We start from the raw sequence: 19610 nt of genomic DNA, 5'->3' as shown, positions 1-19610 counted from the left end.
CCTCATCCCTGGTGTACAGTCTGCTCCATCCCCCCCCCCCGTCCCTGGTGTACAGTCTGCTCCATCCCCCCCATCCCTGGTGTACAGTCTGCTGCATCCCCCCCCTGTCCCTGGTGTACAGTCTGCTCCATCCCCCCCCCCCGTCCCTGGCATACAGTCTGCTCCATCCCCCCCCCATCCCTGGTGTACAGTCTGCTGCATCCCCCCCCCCATCCCTGGTGTACAGTCTGCCCATCTACCAGATTGTAAGTGGGAGGAGGGCAGGGATGCACGCTGTCTCTGCAGCCCATGCTAGGCCAGGCATCACTCTAGGGTCCCCAAAATGGACTAAGCAAGGTTCCTGCCCCAGGAAAGGTCCCAGTCTAGTTAGTGAGGAGAATGACCAGTAAACCACAGCCTTCTCACAAGCCAGTAAGATTCCCTCCTCTAGCTTACCCCGGGGAAATACTGGCTTTGGAGGCAGAGGTCCCCTTCGGTGTAAAAGACCCTCCTTGGGCCTTTCATAGCCACCGTCCACTGTCCAGACAGCTTGTAACCATCCTGGTAGAAATGAAGGTATTCTAAAAAGACACACGTGTCCTTCCTTTTGGCTATCATACCACTGAGACAATATACCCCAAGGAATTGGAATTTCCCCAGGAGCCTCATGTTGGGAGAAAAAGGCTGAAGTCTAGTGCCAGCCAGAAAAAGAACTTGTCTCCCTGGAGAGATTTCATACAGTTCTGATGACTTTTCAGACCATCGAGAAGAAGAAAGAGGAGGCCAGACAATGATGGGTTGATGATGGTGGGAACAGCCAGGACCGCTTAGCTGCAGGTACCCCTTGACCTCCCTTTATTCTTAAACTTTCATGGCCGGACCATGGCTCCAGAGGCCACTGGCCTCTCTGTTCCTCTTCCCAAGGTGGCCACACGGGATGAAGCTTCGGTTTCTGCCTTTCACTGTCGCTTGTTTCTTTAATTAATCTACTGAGGGTGATGCTGAGCCTAGCTTATGAGGGCTGCCAGAACCTCGGCTTAGCCCCTACCAGCTCTGGCCACAAGCCCCTTCCCAGTGGCAGTCCCAGGAGAGAAACCCAGCTGAAGGACTGCCGTGAACAGCTGAGCGTACCTTCCAGATGACAATGAAATCCTGTCCTTTACTTGTTCTACAAAATGACTTGTGGATTGTCTGGAATTCTAACACAACTGGGGGACTGTTTCTAGAGCGTTGACTTCAGGTCTTCTGTTTCTGACAGTCCTTGACTGGGACCCTTCTTCCAGAGAGAGGATGTGGGGGACAGGCTGAAGGATCTGCAGACACCATCCAAGGTACATTTTGGTGCCTGAAACTATCTTAAAACCTAGTGCCAAGCCAGGTGTGGTGACGCATGCCTTTAATCCCAGGACTTGAGAGCACAGATCTCTATGAGTTCCAGGCCAGCCTGGTCTATATAGTAAGTTCCAGGCCAGCCAGGGCTTCATATTGAGGCCTTGTCTCAAAGAAAAAATCAGTAAAAACAAAGCCAGATGCAATGGCTTGTTAATGACCTGATGTCTTGAAAAGCCCCAGCCATAGGATGGTGGTGCTACATAGAGTCTACCCAGCCCACTCACATCGTAGACAGGAAGCTGACCTGCGAGAGGAGGGGACTTGCCACCTAGTGACATGTAAGAGAGAGACCTGGGCTGCCTAGGTCCGTTATTTCCAATGTGCCAGAAAAATCCCACAAAATACACTCACTATGTATCATGCCTGTATTTTTGTGTGTATGTAGTGCTGTATGTGTAGTGTGTGTATTAAACCTGGCTCTTGTACAGCTGACTGTTTCATCTATTTTTTGCATTAATTATGTGCGTGTACATGTGCGTGCTTGCATGTGTGTGCACGCACATGCATATGTGTGTGTGTGTGTGTGTGTGTGTGTGTGTGTGTGTGTGATGGCACATGTCAGAGAACAACTTGAAGTCACTTCTCCCCTTCCACATGGGCTCTGGGAATAAAACTCACGTGGTCAGGCGAGCACTGTTACCCGCCCAGCCACCTCACAGCCGCAAGGTTAACAGTATCTTAATCATCAAATGCTGCTCACTGCTGAGCCAAGCAGCATCCTTGCCACCATGTCCCGTTACTTATACAACTTACAAAATTATTAATTTTGTCCCTGAAATTAATAATTGACTGTCTTTTATTGGCTTTGTTTTCTTTGAGCTTCTCATTAATTTCTTCCAAATGTTTTTATCTATGAAAACATCTAAGCAAGCATTCCATACGACAGAAGCACATCCGTTCCCTTTTATCTCATCTGGACTTCAGGCCGGCAGCTTTCTACCTTCCTGTTCTGGTGTGTGTGTGTGTGTGTGTGTGTGTGTGTGTGTGTGTGTGTGTGTGTGTGTAGTCGTGTCTCAAAGCCCAGCTGCTGGCCTGGCCTCTTGGCTTCCGTTATGGGGTTTATCCTGCACAGGATCCAGTGTTTCTGGAGATGTTTGTGTCTGTTCCTATTCTGGTGGAACATCTCCTTTGGTGGAACATTTCCTTCCTGAGAAAAGATGCAGAAGGCAACTTCTGAGGCCTTCAGTTGCCTCAGTCCTACTCTTCTCTCTAACAATCTGGTTATATTTGAGACTCTTACTGGAAAACAATTTCCTTTTCTGGTTTTTAATTTATTTTATTAGTATTGTGTATGTGCATGTGCATGTGTGTGTGAGTGTGTGTGTGTGTGTGTGTGTGTGTGTGTGTGTGTGTGTGAGTGTGTGTGTGTGGTGCATGTGTGGGCACACAGGCCAGAAAACAGCTTTGTAGAGTTGGTTCTCTCCTTCCACCTTTATGTAGGTGGGCTCCAGGGATCAAACTGGTTGCCAGGCATACACAGCAAGCACCCCACCTGCTGGGCCATCCCCCGGCCTTCCTCTTCCAGTTCTAAAGGGATGCTTTTCTTTAAACAAGCCTAGCCTTGTTCCCTTAGTACCACTCAAGGCTCGTCTGTTTTTCCCCATTTTCCTGTAATTACACAGTGATGTGCCATTGTCAGGGAAGACGTTCCTTCCTTTTATTTCTCATCTGTACTTTTACTCTGGGATGCTTTCTTATATTCACTGCAAATTTTCTCTCCTCCATTTTTCTGTTGGACGTTCTTCTTTTTCATATTTCACCGTTTGGTTTAATTTGTCAGATTTCTACACCTCCTTCCCAGACACTGACATTTTGATATTGATTCTTGTCTTCTAAAATTCAAATACTCTGTTTTATTCTTGATGGTTCCCTCATTTTTTAAAAGTTAATTTGTTTGTTTTACGTGCATTGGTGTTAGTGTGTCTGTGGAAAGGTGTCAGATTCCCTAGAACTGGAGTTATAGACAGTTGTGAGCTGCTGTGTGGGTGCTGGGAATTGAACCCGGGTCCTCTGGAAGAACAGCCAGTGCTCTTAACCTCTGAGCCATCTCTCCAGCCTTTGTGCCCTCTTTTCGGCATCTGTGTTGGTTCGGTTTTTTGTTTGTCAACTTGACACAAGCCAAAGTCATTTAGGAAGAAACACCTCAGTTGAGAAGGAAGGGCTGGAACAGGCCCCAGCCTGGCAAACATGGCTCTGGCAGGCCTTGTCCTTCTCTTCCCTATTCCCTCTTCCTTGCTAAAAACTGTTAGATTACACTCCCAAAGCTAGCCCCCAATTTGGCTACTTCCTCCTCCTGAGGCTGACCACCAAGGTCCAGCTATCAAAGTATTGAAGTCCAGCAATCAAAAACACCCTTTTGGCCACCCTAATTAACATGTCCATTCAAAATTAAACACTTCATGCTAACACAGGGGTTTCCCCTTTATAAACTGCCATTTTCCTATGGGCCACATCTGTCTCCTCTCTATCCAGAGGCAGTCCTTTGTCCCACTCTGGGACAAAAACCCCAGCCCCTTTCCCTTGTTCCCTTCCCCTGCTCCCTCATCCTCTATCTCCTGTCTTTGTCTCTTATCCCCGCCCTCTGTCCCTCTGGAGCAAATAAATCTCCTTTGTGCTGAGAACTTGGCCTTGGGGGTCCTGAGGCAACTCCAGTCCTTTCAGAGAAAATGCCTCGATGATAAGATGGGTCTGAGCCGAGTCTGTGAGGGCTCTTCTTGATGAATGATTGGTATGGGAGGGCCCAGCCCATGGTGGATGATGCTACCGCTGGGCACGTGGGCTTGGGCTGTATAAGAAGGCCTGCTGTATAAGCAAGCCATGAGGAACAAGTCAGTAAGCAGCACTCCTCCATGGTCTCGGCTTCAGTTTTGGCTTCCAGGTTCCTGCCTTGAGTTTCTGCCCTGTTGCTTTGGTTGTGGTGTTTATCACAGCCACCGAAACCAAACTAAGACAGTGTCCAATGTGCTGCTGTTCTTGTTTGATGTTTGTGGTGCTAGGGCTGTGACCTGTGACTCTATGCACACCAAGCACACAGTGATGTTGAGCTACACTGCTACCCCTACATCCCAGTTTTTTTAATTGCATTTATTTATTTACTTGTGTGTATTTGTGTGGGCACACATGTGCTACATGCAGCATGCATGTGGAGGTCAAGGGACAACTTCCAGGAGCCAGTTCTCTCCTTCCTTTGTGTGGGTCCTGGGGATTGAACTCAAGTCACCAGGCTTGACAGCAAGCACCTGTACCTGCTGAGCCCTCTTGACAGCCCCGTTCTGTTTTATGATAACTAGCTCTCGTGTCTCCAGAGATCTTAAGAAATACATTTTCTGAGAAAGGGCCTCACTATGTAGCTCTGGCAGGCCTGGAACTTGATATACAGTCCAGGATGGTCTTGAACTCACGGAGATTTGCCTGCCTATGCTTCCCAAGTACTGGATGAAAGGTATGCGCCACTACTCCCAGCCCTTAGGAAATGATTTTAAGAGTCTCCAGAGGGGGCTGGTGAGATGGCTCAGTGGTTAGGAGCACTGCTGCTCTTCCAGAGGACCCAGGTTCAATTCCCAGCACCCCCATGGCAGTTCACAACTCTATAACTCCTGTTCCTGGGGATTCAACACTCTCACACAGACATAGATGCAGGTAGAACACCAATGTACATAAAATACAAATAAATAAATGTTTAAAAGGAGTCCTTAGAGACTCTCTTTTCTCTTCATTTAGTCTCTGGTTTTGACATTTGCAGCTTTTCTCATATTTCTAGTGACTTCTGCTCATAGGTAAGTATGGAGTACGAAGCTTCTGGGCCTGTCACTGAGGGTCCCTCAGGCGCAGAATGATGGGTGCAACCTGCAGGGAGGAGACAAAAGCCTGCTTTCTCAAAGAATTCAGAGGCCTCTTGTGAGGCTCCAACAAGAAGCCTGTGCCGAAGCCCGGCTGTCACGGTCCCAGGGTTCTGCTGGGGAGGCTGCCCATAGAATGCCAGTGTCTACAGATTGCTTCAAGCATGCACCTCACCACTGCCCCTTTCTCACCTCACACGGGAGGGCCTGATGTCCCTGAGGCAAGCTTCTCTGAGCCCTGGGCAGACCAGAGTTAGACACAGTAGAGAGAAGAGTCCTCTGACCATATGGCCTGGAAGAGCTCTGGTGCCAATGTACCTGCTGTCAACTCCACGCTTGACCCCTGCTTTGTCCTTGCAGCTCAGAGCCCTTGGGAATCCTGTGAGAAAAGCCACTCAGTATCTGCTCTTATGGGCTAGGATGCCAGCCTCCTGGGCTCTACTAGAAGGGACTAGCCAGTTCCATCCACTCCCCATACTGTCTAACTGGAGTTCTTTCTCATCGACTCTAGGTTCTCTTTGGTTTGGGTAGTTTATGTCCTTGAAAATATCCCATCAGGGCTGATGAGATGGCTCAGCAGGTAAAGGGCTTGCTGCCAAGCTGGCAATCTTTTAAGTTCAGTTCCTAGAGGAGAAAACCGACTCCTTCAAGTTTTCCTTTGACTTCCACACATGCTCTGTGGAGTGTGTGTGTGTGTGTGTGTGTGTGTGTGTGTGTGTGTGTGTGCATGTGTGTGTTTGCAAGTACATGCCTATGCACACACATATACACACAAAATAAATGCAATGATTTTTTAAAATTTCATCAAACTCTTAGGAAGGAAAGGAAATGGATATAACTATAAATCTTCAGGACTTAAGTGGAAGTCTCAAAATGTCTCTATTTTTTTAATGAATTATTTGCATCCAAAGATAAAATCACATTAATTTTGTGAGTCTCATTTCACAAATAGAACATTCTACCATTTTCCTAATTGTTTATGATTTCTGCCTCTTGCATAAGCTCAGACAATTGGAAGGGTTTGCTGTCTGAGTCACGGGCAAAGAGACCAAACAGGAAAACCCTGGCGTTCAGAGGACAGTGCTCAAGAAGCCACTTCCTTCCAAACAACTCTTCTCACACTGCATCCATGCCTCCTCCAATGTGTCTGGCAGGTTAGTCCAGACCTGAACGCACGGGGCACCCAAGCAGATGGGGAGGGCGGCTCTGGGGCAGGAGGCCCCAGACAATTGGGCTTTTACTAGCTGACACTCCAATTTGTCTTCACAAAATAGTCTTCCTGCAGGAAATAGATAGTTGCTGCTTTGGAACCCGAGTGCAGATTGAAGAGTGCCAGGGGAGTCCCGGGAGGGAGGGTTTATTTCAGCTCACAGGTGGAAAAGATCCAGCCAGAGGCAGCTGTTCACAGTGCAGAGTCACACGTGGAGAGGGTACTGGTGCTCAGTTGCCTTCTTTTATCCGACCTGCCCTCCTCCCCCGCACCTGTGGGATGGCGCTGCCCACATTCCAGGTGGACCTTCTCTCTTCAGTTAAACCTCTCTGCAGACAGCCTCCTACATTTCCCCGGGTGTGTGCTACCATGGCGATTCTAAGTCAGAGTGGTCAAGATTAGCGTCACAGGGAGACAGGAGAGGGGGCGAAATGGCGTCCAGTAAGTGCTCACTGTCCACCAGACACTGTAGTTCTTTACTCCCTTAACGATTCTGGAAGATACACATGCTCCCTTTCCTCCACAGATGAGGAAAGTGAGGCCAAAGAGGAGCGAGGCCTTAGCCCAGCCATTGTGGGTTGAGTCCACTCTCTTTAGTCCCTTTCTTAATCTTTTTATCTCCTTGAACACAGGGTTTAGCTCTACTCCACTTCCTGGTGCCCCTTTTTCTCAATCTGCACATTTTATATTTTTGTTTGCTCAGCTTGCTCCTTTTTGTTATAAACCTTCATTAGAGTTACCGCTAGTAACCACACAACAGAGTCTATACTAGGCTGTTTTGAGATTTCCTCTGCCAATGGAATTAATTTACTGCTTTTCTAACCTAAAGTACCAAAGCCTAAATTCCGCCAAAAACATGGTCAGGCCTGTCACAGCAATACCCCAGTCCCTGGTACCAACTCTGTCTTAGGGTTTTTATTGCTGTGAAGAGACACCATAACCATGGCAACTCTCATAAAGGAACACATTTAATTGGGGCTGGCTTACAATTTCAGAGGTTCAGTCCATTATCATCATGGTGGGGAGCATGGTGGCATGTAGACAGACATGGTGCTGGCTACATCTTGATCACAAGTCAACAGGAAGTGATCTGAAGCATTGGGTGTGGCTTGGGCATATATGAGACCTCAAAGCCCACCCTCACAGTGACACACTTCCCCCGACAAGGCCACACCTACGCCAACAAAGCCACACCTCCTAATAGTGCCACTCACTATGAGCTTATGGGGGCCAGTTACATTCAAACCACCACATTCCACTCCCTGGCCCCCAGAAGCTTGTAACAATCTGTACTTCTGGAGTCATTGCTTCTTCCTAAGTAGCTTCAGATGGTGACCAGGGTTGGGGACACCATCCCTTTAATAGAAGATTGGAGTCTGAGTCTGAAGCCTGGCTCCAGCTTCAGGACTGTGTGAGGTATCAGAAGGATGAGGAATCTATGGGGTCTGGACTCTTCAGAAGCCTCCTGACAGAATCTCCTGAAGACAGGCTCCTCAGAGCCCTCCTTGGCAAGTCTCCATGGTGCAGCCATAACCAAAATCCCGCTAACTGGGTCTAGGGAGAACTCCTCACCCTCAAGCCCCTCAAGAGCTGATCCAATCTCTCTTTCCCTCTTCTCAATATTTGATCCCTTGTCTGCACTGGGCAAGGGCCTCATTCCTCACGTCTTCTCTCTTAGTTATTTCCTGCCCGCTGGCCCATCCCTCTGTGCCTGGGCTGTGAACCCCAGCTGTCTCTCTGTGGAGCTGTGGCTTGTCTCTCCAGTAGGAGGTCTTGACACCTGACTCCACGGTCCTGAGCTGTGTCTTCCTTGTTGAACAGGTATGTGTGATGTCTTCTGTAACACCACCAGTGTCTTCCCTGGAGGATGCATTTACGCGGCAGCCAATCTACTTCACCTGTCTCCCACTTCCCATCAGCCACACCCCCTGAAGTTTCCTCTGTGGGGACACCGTTCTCACACCTTTCCTTTCAACCCAATGTCACTCGCTACCCCTGCAGTTACCCTGTCTGGCCCACTACCACCCCACCATGTTCCACCCAGGCCAGGGATGGCTCCGAAGATCTGCCCCATCTTTCTTCCTCCCCATGGTTTTGCACAGTTGTCCGAAGCCCGTGTCTGATGATGGGAAACTTACAGCTCTTGGTCCCTGGACTCCAGCCCCTTAGTCTCACTGTATATTCCAACCCTCCCCCCCCCCAAAAAAAGGCTCGATCCATTGCTCCCAAGTTTCATACACCCTCGAGCCTTATCCTACTGATCCTGCTGCATAGGAAACCCACCCTGGACCCCTGGTCATGAAGGACCTGTGGGGGGTGTTCTCTGAAGTCCCCTGGTCTCCCCACCCTTGCTTTCAACCCTGTGTTTTTTCAGTGGTGTGTCTTTGCCCCCGACTACCTCCCCGAGCTGGCTTTGTGGCTCTGTTGCGGCTTTGACAACCATTTTCCTGACATCTCATACTAGTGGGTCTTTTTCACACCCATGATCTAGATGGGAACATTGAGGCCCAGACAAGCAACCTAGCTCCCCTCCTGTAATGACACTGGGAGCCCCAGCCCTTCAGACCCACACACCCTGGGGACCTGACCTGTGGTGAGAGGCGTTGGGTCCTGAGGAAGAAGCCAAGGAGGCAGCCCACGATGACAGACAGTACTGACAGGATGAGAAGCCCGTTGTGTCTACACACTGCCCGTCCTCGAGCCAGGACCGCGCCCAGCGCCATGCTGAGCCCGGCTGGTTGGCACCATTCCATGCACTGTAGGATGTGGCCCAGGTCTGGGCTGGAGGCACAAGCCTCTCGACTGACTCAAAGGTGAACAGAGTCCTAGGCACCTACTGCCGGCCTTGCAGCCATGGTCTGCACAGCCACCCAGAAGGAAGCCACAATCCTATTACCAGCTGCATCATTAGGAGCTGGGAGCAGATTAGGGCCTGGGAAATTAGAGCAGGCCACGTGATCGGCGTGTCCAGTCCTCAAAGCCAGATGCTCCTCTTGAAAGGGCAGGGGATGAGACACCATGAGAGGAAGCAGAGGTGCATCACCCCACCTCATTCCAGAAAGATGTGAAAACACGGCAGTGAGGTGCCAGTCACTGCCAACCTCAGTAAGTGTTGGGTGGGCATCTGATGGCTGTCCTAGAAGCATGTGGTTGTATTAGCATGGTCCCTGCTAACGCCAGTGCCCAGGAGTAAGTGCTGTGCATGTATCACTTTGCCAGTGCACATAGAGGCGTCTGTGGAAGGAGCGAATGCTGGGTGCCAGGCTTGCCCCTGGTGCTCCTGCCAGTCATGGGGACTCAACCCCACCACCTTGGGACTGAGTTCCAGTTTCCACATCATTGAGAGAGGGACTGAGACTCCCAGAGCCTGAGTCTCTCAGCACAGTCATTAAGTTGGCACTCAGCTGGGTGGGGTCAGGTGGCACCGTGAGGAATTCAGTCTTGAATTTAGTTACCCCGACTTCAGCCTGCTGTTAACAGGAAATGATAACTGCTTTTGGGATGCTTCAAGCCCAGGACCACTCACCTCACATCCCTCAGGGACTATTATCTATCTATTTATTTATTTTATTTATTCTTTTTTATATATATAAAATGTATCTTGATTGTGTCTGAATAAAAAAAGAAGTAAAAAGGAGAACACAACTACTCTTAGGCAAAAGGTCTGTTATAAATGTGAGGGAGAAAATAGCCAGAGGCATCTGAAAGAATCCAGAGTGAATGTGGCCATGTGAGGAGAAAGGGGGAAGGAGAGCAAGAGAGGAGCCACCGACCAAGAGACTGGCCAAGAGACTGGTGTAGCCAAAATGGCTGAGTTATACAGGAGCCAGAGGAGCTGGGGGAGGGGCAGCCCCACCCCTGGGCTGGAGATTCCAGGGTAGGCAGTGGGATATGTCAGTCAGGAGGACCCTGTACAGTGGGGATGGAGGGATGCTGGGAGAACCTGGTGGCCAGAGTCTGCTTTGATCTGTTAATAGGCATGGCAGCCATTTGTCCCATTTTGAGACCTAACATCATCCACCCACAACAGCAACTCCTCCTGGACCCTCCCCAGCACAAGCCCCTCCCACCTTAATGGCTTCTTCTTTAAATAACCCAGAGTGCAATTAATGCTCCCTGCATGAGCATGGACAACCTACCAGCTGTGGTACTCCCGGGGTGGGGGGCGTTTCTTTCCCTCAGTGTCCATCAACTGCCAAGTGCTCCTCAGCTAGAGGTGGAACTCCTAAATCCCTCCCCCATCCGTGCTGGAATTGTTGACCCTCAGGTCTTGTGAGGGCGACCACAGCTGCTGTGGACGACTCATGATGCTGTGGCCGCATCATGTCCAGAAGAGGGAGTGTCACAACACGCCCCTCCCCCATCCTTCAGCTTTTACACTCTTTCTGCCCCCTCTCCTGGGATGTTCCCTGAGCCGTGAGAGGTTGATTTAAATGTCCCCTTTAGGGTGAAGCATTCAACATTCGTTCTCAGCATGTTGAGCAGTTATACTCAACTGCTGCCCACAGCCAAGAGAAGCCTCTCGGCCTAAGGCTGACAATGGGAACGAGCATGACATTTTAGAAGGCAGTTTAACAACAGGCTTGTCTAGCAAAACAGAAATAACAAGTTCTCATCCCAACAGGGTCTATGACCTCTCCAGCCACAGGCCTGTGACCAGGTTTAAGGCACCAAGGGCTCCTCGTTTTAAAGATGGCAAAGCCCAGGTCTCTGTATTTGAGACCCAGGTCTGCTACTTGCTAGCTGTGTGATCCTGTGGAACCATTTCATCTCACTCCTCTTCAGTCTCCCCACTCATAAAACAGAGATGATAATAGCATCTAGCAGGAGGGAATCTGAGTGAGGGGAACAGCAAACCAGAGCGTGCTGAGCAGCAGTCATGGCTGGAACCATCATCGCACAGCATCTCAGAGGGAGATTCCTTCCTGCTCTTGCCTGTGGCCTGGCCTGCCCTTTAAGCCAGAGGGAATTAACCTGCCTGTGTCACTGGGCATCTGTAATCTCGTTAGAGCCAGTCAGGCGGCAGCAGGGAGCAGGCTGTGGTGGAGGTGGGGGTGTTACAAGGTTGGGGTATACAGGGTGGCTGCCTCCTCTTGACAAGTGACCAGAAAGGAGAGGGTGAGGAACTGTGGGGGTGGGGCAAAGGAGGCTGGGCACCGGCCCGGACACCATCGCAATGAAGAGACAGATTCTGATCCCAACTGCATCAGCTTGTGACTTCTCCTTCAGTCCTGTCCTTTTCAAAGAGAAGGGAATGAGCACATGTGCACAGAGTGGCCCAAAGCCCCAACCCTACCCCACTCCTGGCAGCGTCTCCATGGCAGCAGAGAAGGCGGAGTACCCAGCAGTCTGAGACATTTCTTTCTCGGACTCTTAAAGCTCAAAGCTCCCTGCTATACCTTCAACTCCAACAAATGCCTCCTTTTGCAGTTTACCGGTTGGTTAGCTGTTGCTTGGAAAGTCCTGGGTAGACTTAGGGTAAGTTTCAAGCAACATCTATGCCCACCCTTAGCTGTGCTACTGGGTGGGCGTGGCTTGCTTTCCAATCTGGCTCTAACACTTTGGTTTCCAGAATGTTCCCCACAATTGCCACTGACCCCATCCCTCCACACTCTAACCCTCCTGCTGTGAATATTGCTCTGTATAAATAAAATGCTGATTGGCCAGTAGCCAGGCAGGAAGTATAGGCGGGACAAGCAGAGAAGAGAATTCTGGGAACAGGAAGGCTGAGTCAGGAGCCGCCATGAGTAGCAACATGTAAGATACCAGTAAGCCAGGAGCCATGTGGCAGGGTATAGATTTATAGAAATGGGTTAATTTAAGATGTAAGAACAGCTAGCAAGAAGCCTGCCATGGCCATACAGGTTTACTTGGTTGGGTCTGAGCAGCTTCAGGACTGGTGGATGAGAGAGATTTGTCCTGACCGTGAGCCAGGCAGGACCAGGGAAACTCTAGTTACACCCTCCTGGGCACCTGCCTGTTCCCCACAGTCCAAGACTCTTCAGTGCTCCCACTGTCTGCAGCAAGCAGATGTTCTTGCTGTCTCTCTGGGTCCTGGGGTCAGAACAGTGTGTCAGACACAATCTGGCCTCAGAGAATCTCCTAGAAAAGGGAGTGTGTCACTGAAGTGTGAATGGATAACATGCCTTACTTAAGACAGCTTTGAATGAAATCTCCTGTGTTAGAACCCTTTAGTAGGTCACTTGAACCTACAGAATCAGTTGTCTTTTACAGTGTGACTAAAAATTGTTTACATAATTATACAAAACAAACAAGTTTAGGAAACTCTGGTAAGACGAAGTTAATCTGGTTCTTCATTCTGGTCCAGCTTGCTGAAGTTAAAGTCGTAGCTGGCGGCGGGGCTCGGTTGATAGAGTGCGTGCCCAGCATGCAGGAGGCCCTGGGGTCCATCCCCAGCCCTGCATAAACCAGGCATAGGGGTGCACACCTGTAGTCCCAGTGCTTGGGAAGTTGAGGCAGGAGGATTAGGAATACGAGATCACCCTCAGCTACTTAGAAGTCAGAAGCCAACCTTGGTTGCATAAGATGCTGTTAAAAACAAAAAACAAAAAACAAAACAAAACAAAGCAAAAACCTAGCTCCATTGCTAAGATTGCTGTGCAAACTTGGGGAGAACACAATGGTCCCCACTGGGCTTGTGTCTTAGTTAGGGTTTCTATTGCTGTGAAGAGATACCATGACCATGACAGCACTTATAAAGGAAAACATGTAATTGTAAGTTTCAGAGGTTTAGTTCCTTATCATCATGGCGGGACATGGTGGCATGCAGGCAGACATGGTGCTGGAGAAGGAGCTGAGAGTTCCACATCTTGATCCCACAGGCAACAGGAAGTGATCTGAGATACTGGGCGTGACTTGAACATATATGAAACCTCAAAGCTCACCTCCACAGTGACACATTTCCTCCAACAAGTTCCTCCTACTCCAACAAAGCCACACCTCCCTATGAGCCTATAGGGGCCAATTACATTCCAACAACCACAGCTTGTGATGTGGGCTCCCTGCAATGATGCCTATAAAGTGCTTAGGTCACTGCATCACCCAGGTACTCCTAGGCAACCGTGTTTCCATTTGGGGTGCAATAGAGGAAGTCTGCAAAGCTGGTAGTTGGTTTCCAGCCTTGTTGTGGGGAACCTGGGAGCATTCTGAGGTTCTGTGGCTTGGGGCACACACATGGACACACTTCAGGACATCTGAAGCCTTGGGGCCTGCCCTAGTTTACTTCCATCGTTATAAAAAACACGTGACCGAAAGTGACTTTGGGAAGGAAAGGGTTTGTTGTGTTTACTCCTCCCTCACAGTCCATCACTGAGGGAATTCAAGCGAGGCAGGAACCTGGAGGGGGCAGGAGCACAAGCAGAGGCCCCAGCGGATGGATCGGCACTTACTGGCCTGCTGCTCTGGCTCACGTTCAGCTTCCTACTACTACTGTTGGACCCCAAAGTTTAGGGTCTCAAGTGGGCACCCCATGAACCCAGACTCCAGTCCAGTTGATGCAACAGCATGAGGATTTATTAAGCTTCTATATAGAAGGGCTCCTCTGCTCCCAAGAGCAAGAGTCGCATCTTACTGCAGCTACCTGGGGGTTTTTAAAGGAAAAGCCCACAAAACCACAAGATTACAATTCCCATACAATTTCATGGCATGATCACAGGGTGATCACAGAGTGGGTAGAGTCACGTCCGCATGCACATTCTTCCTGAAACCTCAAGGGGGGTATCAGGGCGGGAGTGGAGTTTACACAAAGGTCACAGTGGTCCTTCCTGGAACACCTGCAACTATCCCAGTCACAGTTGAGCACATCTCTTAACAGAAATATTTTTACATTGTTACATTGTTACAGGGGTGATTGAGTAGTGGCTGAGTCAGGTGGCCCTTGGAACTAGATTTTTAGTTTCTCATTTCCTGGTGCTTGAAGTTTCTCTCTTTCTGAGGCTTGGGGGTATAAGCCTGAAGGGCTAGGGTCTTTCACTACCTCCTAGGACCACCTGCTCAGAGGTGGCACCGCCTACAGTGGGCTGGACTCTCCCATGTCAATCATTAATCAAAGCAATGCCCCGCCCCCAGACCTGCCTACGGGACAATCTGATAGAGGCATTTTCTCAACTGAGGATGCAGCTTCCCTAATGACTCTAGCTTTGTGTCAAGTGGACAGAAACCAAGCCAAACCAGAACTAACCAGCACAGGGTCCCTCTTTCCCCACCGCTGCACACACCCTCCTCCTGCCTGTTACATGGAAGGCCTTCTTCCTCAGCCTCTTGAATCTGCCCATGCTGCTTCCTCTGCCTAGAATGTCACTGCAGTCCCAGGTCACATGCCACTCTTCCTTGACGCATCCCTCTCTTTGCCTCCGCAGGTCAGGTCAGGGATAAGCCCCAGTTTCTTGACAAGTAGCTCTGATGAAGCACAATAACTGTGATATCCCAGAATCGGAATCACCTCTGTGGAGGAGTCCCTCAGCCACGCTGTGTTGGCAGTGGGTATCTAGGGGGCTGCAGGTGTTGAGATGTTGAAACAGAGGTCATGAGCCAGGCTGGAGCCCTAGGGCAGCACAGCTCTGCCAGGGTATGACCTTGCTTGCTGGGGAGTAGGAAGGGGCATAACAGGCTTGCCAAACCTAGGGCCTGTTTGGTCTGACCTCAGTAGACCAGAGAGGGCGCAAGGGAAGAGCCTGCTCTGAAAGAGGCATGGGGGAAGGCCCGGCAGAGCTGGAGAGGCAGCAGCTTCAGGGGTGGGGCCTGGCCCCTTCCAGCAGGTGTCAAGATGCATTAGCTGAGCTGTCTGGCCCCTAGTCGGGTTGGGGTGATGACAGCTCTGGGTTTGTTGGCAGCTCTCCAGAGACATACCAGAGGCGCCTGCCTCTCCCCAGCTCACCTCTCTAGCTTGCCAGGGGCTGAGCCCTTCCCGGAAGGTTGCTGTGAGCAGCCAATCCCGCCAGTGTGAATTCCTGGTATCCTTCATCACTGGTGATCGGGCTAACCTCTGTGGAGGGCCCTACCCTCCTCCCTGGCCTCACCAGATGGAGGAAAGTGAGTTAGGGAAGGCGCATGCCTACACCTGCTGTCTCCTTCCCACCCTTTCTATCTAGTCTGAACCCCAGTGAGATCAGCAGCTGTTCCATGTTGAGCATTAAGTACCAGTCACTGTGGGCACGCTAACTCCATCACCTGGACTTAGCAGGAAGTGCTGTGCCTCAGGGGAGCCAATGGGCCAGCTGACCCCTGAAAGGACACACTGGACCAGAAACGTATCTGGTCACAAGACCTGTGTCAGGCAATCGCACTATTTAAGTAAAATAAAATTACAGAATGTAATTGCTCAGTCAAACTAATCATATTTCAGGGGTTCAATGGCCTTGTGGCCACGATGCTGCACTGTGAAATCCCAGTCCATGCTCACAGAGAGTTCTAGCAAACATTCTACATTGGCAATGAGCTGATTTCAAATCTGAACTCCTCGTGGGTGCTGCGTGGTGTTCTGAAGTTAAGGAGTCTCTCTGAGCCTTCCTCCTTCCCATTTATAAAAGCCCATGTTTTTTACCTTGTACCACACTGCCTCTCCCTGGAGTAAGTTAGTTGAAGTATAGAGTTTACACACCCCCAGGGCAAGTTTTTAAGTCGGTCAGGACTCTTGGTATCATCAAGTCACAGAAAATTGAATCAACCTAGCATAGGTAAAAAGGAAATTTATCTGTAGGGCAGATGACAGACTCTGTGGGGACAGGAGCCATGAGTCCATGTGCAGAATCAGCCTAGTGTGTCTGTAGGGCAGGTGACAGACTCTGTGGGGACAGGAGCCAGGAGTCCATGTGCAGAATCAGCCTAGTGTGTCTGTGCTCACAGAGCAGGAAGACAACCGGGAAGAAGAAAACAGCTTGCCTGCTTCCACAGTCCCAGCAAGTCATCTGCTTTCATTTGCTACCTAATGCCATTCTCTTGTTGCGTTCTTGTTGTTTTGTTCTGCGATAGGAACTCCTGTAGCCCAGGCTAGCCTGAAACTTGCAATCCTCCTGCCTCAGCCTCCCAAATGCTGACATTACAGGCACACACTGCCAGGCCTGCAATGCCGGTATCAAGTGCAAATGTACATACAGCTGCTTGCTTGCCGTGGCAATCCTTTAATCCCAGCACCCAGGAGGCCAAGGCAGAAATATCTTCTCGAGCTTGAGGCCAGCCTGGTCTACATAGTGAGTTCCAGGCCAGCTGGGGCTACACAGTGAGCTTGTCAAAACAAAAACAAACAAGTAAAAAACAGAAAGCAAACACAAAACAAAAAGACAGAAGACCCATTTAAGCCCTGTTCAGAATCACCCAAATCAAAGCACGGTCTCCGTGCTCTGTGTCCCACACGTGTGTATGCATTTTACTTTTTGGCAGAACAGTGAAAACCCTGCACAAAACTGCATCTTTTTCACGTTTCAGTAAGATGTGCTCCGCAGGTGCTCCCTGACTGTGGCTACTGAGGAGTCGGGAAGGACTGAGAGGAGCCAGTGTGCTCAACTTCCTTCTAAGTGGCCGGTCATTATGGGGAAGACACGTGAACAAAATGGACATGAGGTTCTCGGCTGAGTTTCACAGAACGCTTTCTGTCTTTGGTGAGTGCAAAGCAAGCTCCATCTGAAGAAAGCAAGCTTCCTGCAGGCTGTGGGTGCCTCCCGCTTGCTCACTTGCAGACATAACATGTTTCCCTCAACCTTGCTAGAATCTCGCTGCACTCCCATGCTTCCTCAGCTCACACCCATGGGGAGTGACACACACCATGTGAGAATGGAAAGGCTGAGGCAGTGCTGGGTGTGCGTGGCAAGTATCTCCTCTGCTCACAGGCAGGCTCGCTGGCCCATCGCACATTGCTTAGAGAACATAAGTTCAAAGGTAAAATTAAGATGGTTTTAGAAAGCCTACACTACAGTGGGGGCGCACGCCTGTAATCCCAGCACTCGGGAGGCAGAGGCAGGCGGATCTCTGTGAGTTCGAGGCCAGCCTGGGCTACAGAGTGAGATCCAGGACAGGCGCAAAGCTACACAGAGAAACCCTGTCTCGAAAAACCAAAAAAAAAAAAAAAGAAAAGAAATGAGAGAGCAGAGCATTAATCCAAACACCAGGCCCTTCTGAGTACAGGGCCCCCGCAGCTGCACAAACCCCACCGCAGTGAAACCATCCCTGTTTATAAGGTGGGGCAGGTGGGGGAAGGCAGAACCCATGGTCAGGGTGGAGTCCAGTCCTGAGACCATCTGCACCAAGTGCTGCCTAGGGGGAGTGCTCTCCCTCTCCAGCCCTTCCTCCTGCATACCAGAAAACTCATTTACTCTGTTTTGTTTTTATCTGACACAGGGTCTCACTTTATCGTCCAGGCTGGCCTGGAACTTTCAGTGGGCTCACAGGTGGCCTGTGCCACCATATCTGGCCCACTCACTCATTCTTCACTCATGCCATGCACCGTGGGCAGCTATGAGGGACACAGACCAGGCTTGACTCGGGCTTCTTTACTGTGATAATCAGGATGGGTACCCTGCGCCTTCAGCTGAGTTTGCTCAGATGTAGTGTAGAAATAATGACATCCTAGCGTATCGAGGTGAACTCACCACACATGTGATGCTCAAAGCAGTTGTGATCATAGTGAGCACTGTCTGTACACATGTAACTATCGTCATCTTATTGCTCTGTCAGTCATAGTCTAGACATGGGGATACGGTAATGCAGATGAGATGGTCCCTAACGTATGATAGAGATTCTTAACATTATGGTGACTTTATCAGGATGTAAGTTGAGAAGCCTCCAGACTCACCATAGTATGCCTTACAACGAGCTTATCAGGGTATTGTGTGCATCTTTTTTATTAGGTTTAGTGGTGTGTGTGTGTGTGTGTGTGTGTGTGTGTGTGTGTGTGCTTGCGTGTGTGCCCTCGTCACAGCATTCACGTGGCCATCAGAGGACAACCTGCCACTCCTTCCCCATGGGAGTTCCAGGGAAGGAACTCCTGTCATCAGGCCATGTAGCAAGCATCTCCACTTGCTGAGCCATCTTGCCCCCTATGTATGTGTTTTAAATTTTTAATTAATGTGTGTGTGTGTGTGTGTGTGTGTGTGTGTGTGTGTAAACACTCGTCTAGTGTGCAAGAAGCCCTGAGTTCAATCTCTAAATAAAATCTAGGGATGCCACCTGTGAGATGTAGGCCTTTCAGGGAATAGTGGTGACCTGTTTAGGAATCCAGAGACTGAGGCAAGTGGATCTCTACAAGTTCATGGCCAACCTCATTCACACAGCAAGCTCCAGGCCAGCCTGGACTACAGAGTGAGACCCTGTCTCCAAAAAGCAAGACACCACTGGAGAGACAGCCCAGTCGTTAAAGGCGGGGCTCACAACCAAAACAAAACAAAACCAAGAATGTAAGTCTTAGCCATCTCGTGTAATTATCTCAAATATTTATTTCTTCCCTCCCCAAGCAGCCAGTATTCCAGATTTTGAACATTGCTGTAAACATTTAAATACTAACTTACATGTGCTGGTCCCTCTAGGTTACATAGTGATGATGAGTTGCCAGGTCACAGGTGATACAGATGTTTGACATTACCTGACCGTGGAAACTTTCCAGATCAGTTTTGCCAAGTTACCAATTTAACATATTTGTTCATTGTGTATGGAAGATCCTATGAAGCTGCATACTCACCAACATTTGGCATCGATTAATCATTAACTTTTTCTAGTTAGCACAGTGTGGAACCATATTCCATGCTGTACATTTGCATTTCCCTTATTATTAAATTTGAATACATTTTAATATATTAACTGGGCCATCTGTGCCTCATGGCTGGTGAAAATCCTATTGATTTCTTTGAACTCTTTTTTGTTGTTGTTGTTTTCTCAAGACAGGGTTTCTCTGTGTAGTCCTGGCTGTTCTCGAACTCGCTCTGTAGACCAGGCTAGCCTCGAATTCACAGACATCTGCCTGCCTCTACCTCCTGAGGGCTGGGACTTAGGTGCGCACCACCACCCAGCTCTTTTGAACATTTTCAATGGTGTCACCTCTTCATATTGATACGTGATCTGCATATTAAATTTCACTTATACGTGATATCTTTATCACATATCTTTAGCTTAGAATGCCTTTAGTTAATGGAAGTTACAACTTTTAATGTAATCAATTCTCTCCTTTATGATTTATCTCCTCA

General features: G+C 49.4%; 1 protein-coding gene across 2 annotated transcripts in view; it reads right to left on the bottom strand.

Annotated features, from left to right (window-relative positions):
* Positions 1-9173, bottom strand: part of Slc1a7 (solute carrier family 1 member 7) — a 45944-nt gene extending 36771 nt beyond the window's left edge. The window contains exon 1 of one of the 2 annotated variants that reach the window (XM_059256027.1): positions 9009-9173. In XM_059256027.1, coding sequence (XP_059112010.1) covers positions 9009-9173 — 165 coding nt within the window. The remainder of the gene's footprint in view (positions 1-9008) is intronic. The other variant, XM_059256028.1, reaches the window with a different exon arrangement.
* Positions 9174-19610: the final 10437 nt, after the last annotated feature.

This window comes from Peromyscus eremicus, chromosome 2 (genome assembly GCF_949786415.1).
Source record: "Peromyscus eremicus chromosome 2, PerEre_H2_v1, whole genome shotgun sequence".
In the NCBI taxonomy this organism is placed as follows: Eukaryota; Metazoa; Chordata; class Mammalia; order Rodentia; family Cricetidae; genus Peromyscus; species Peromyscus eremicus.
The sequence above is the reverse complement of the archived record's forward strand: the minus strand, read 5'-3'. Positions and strand labels throughout refer to the sequence as shown.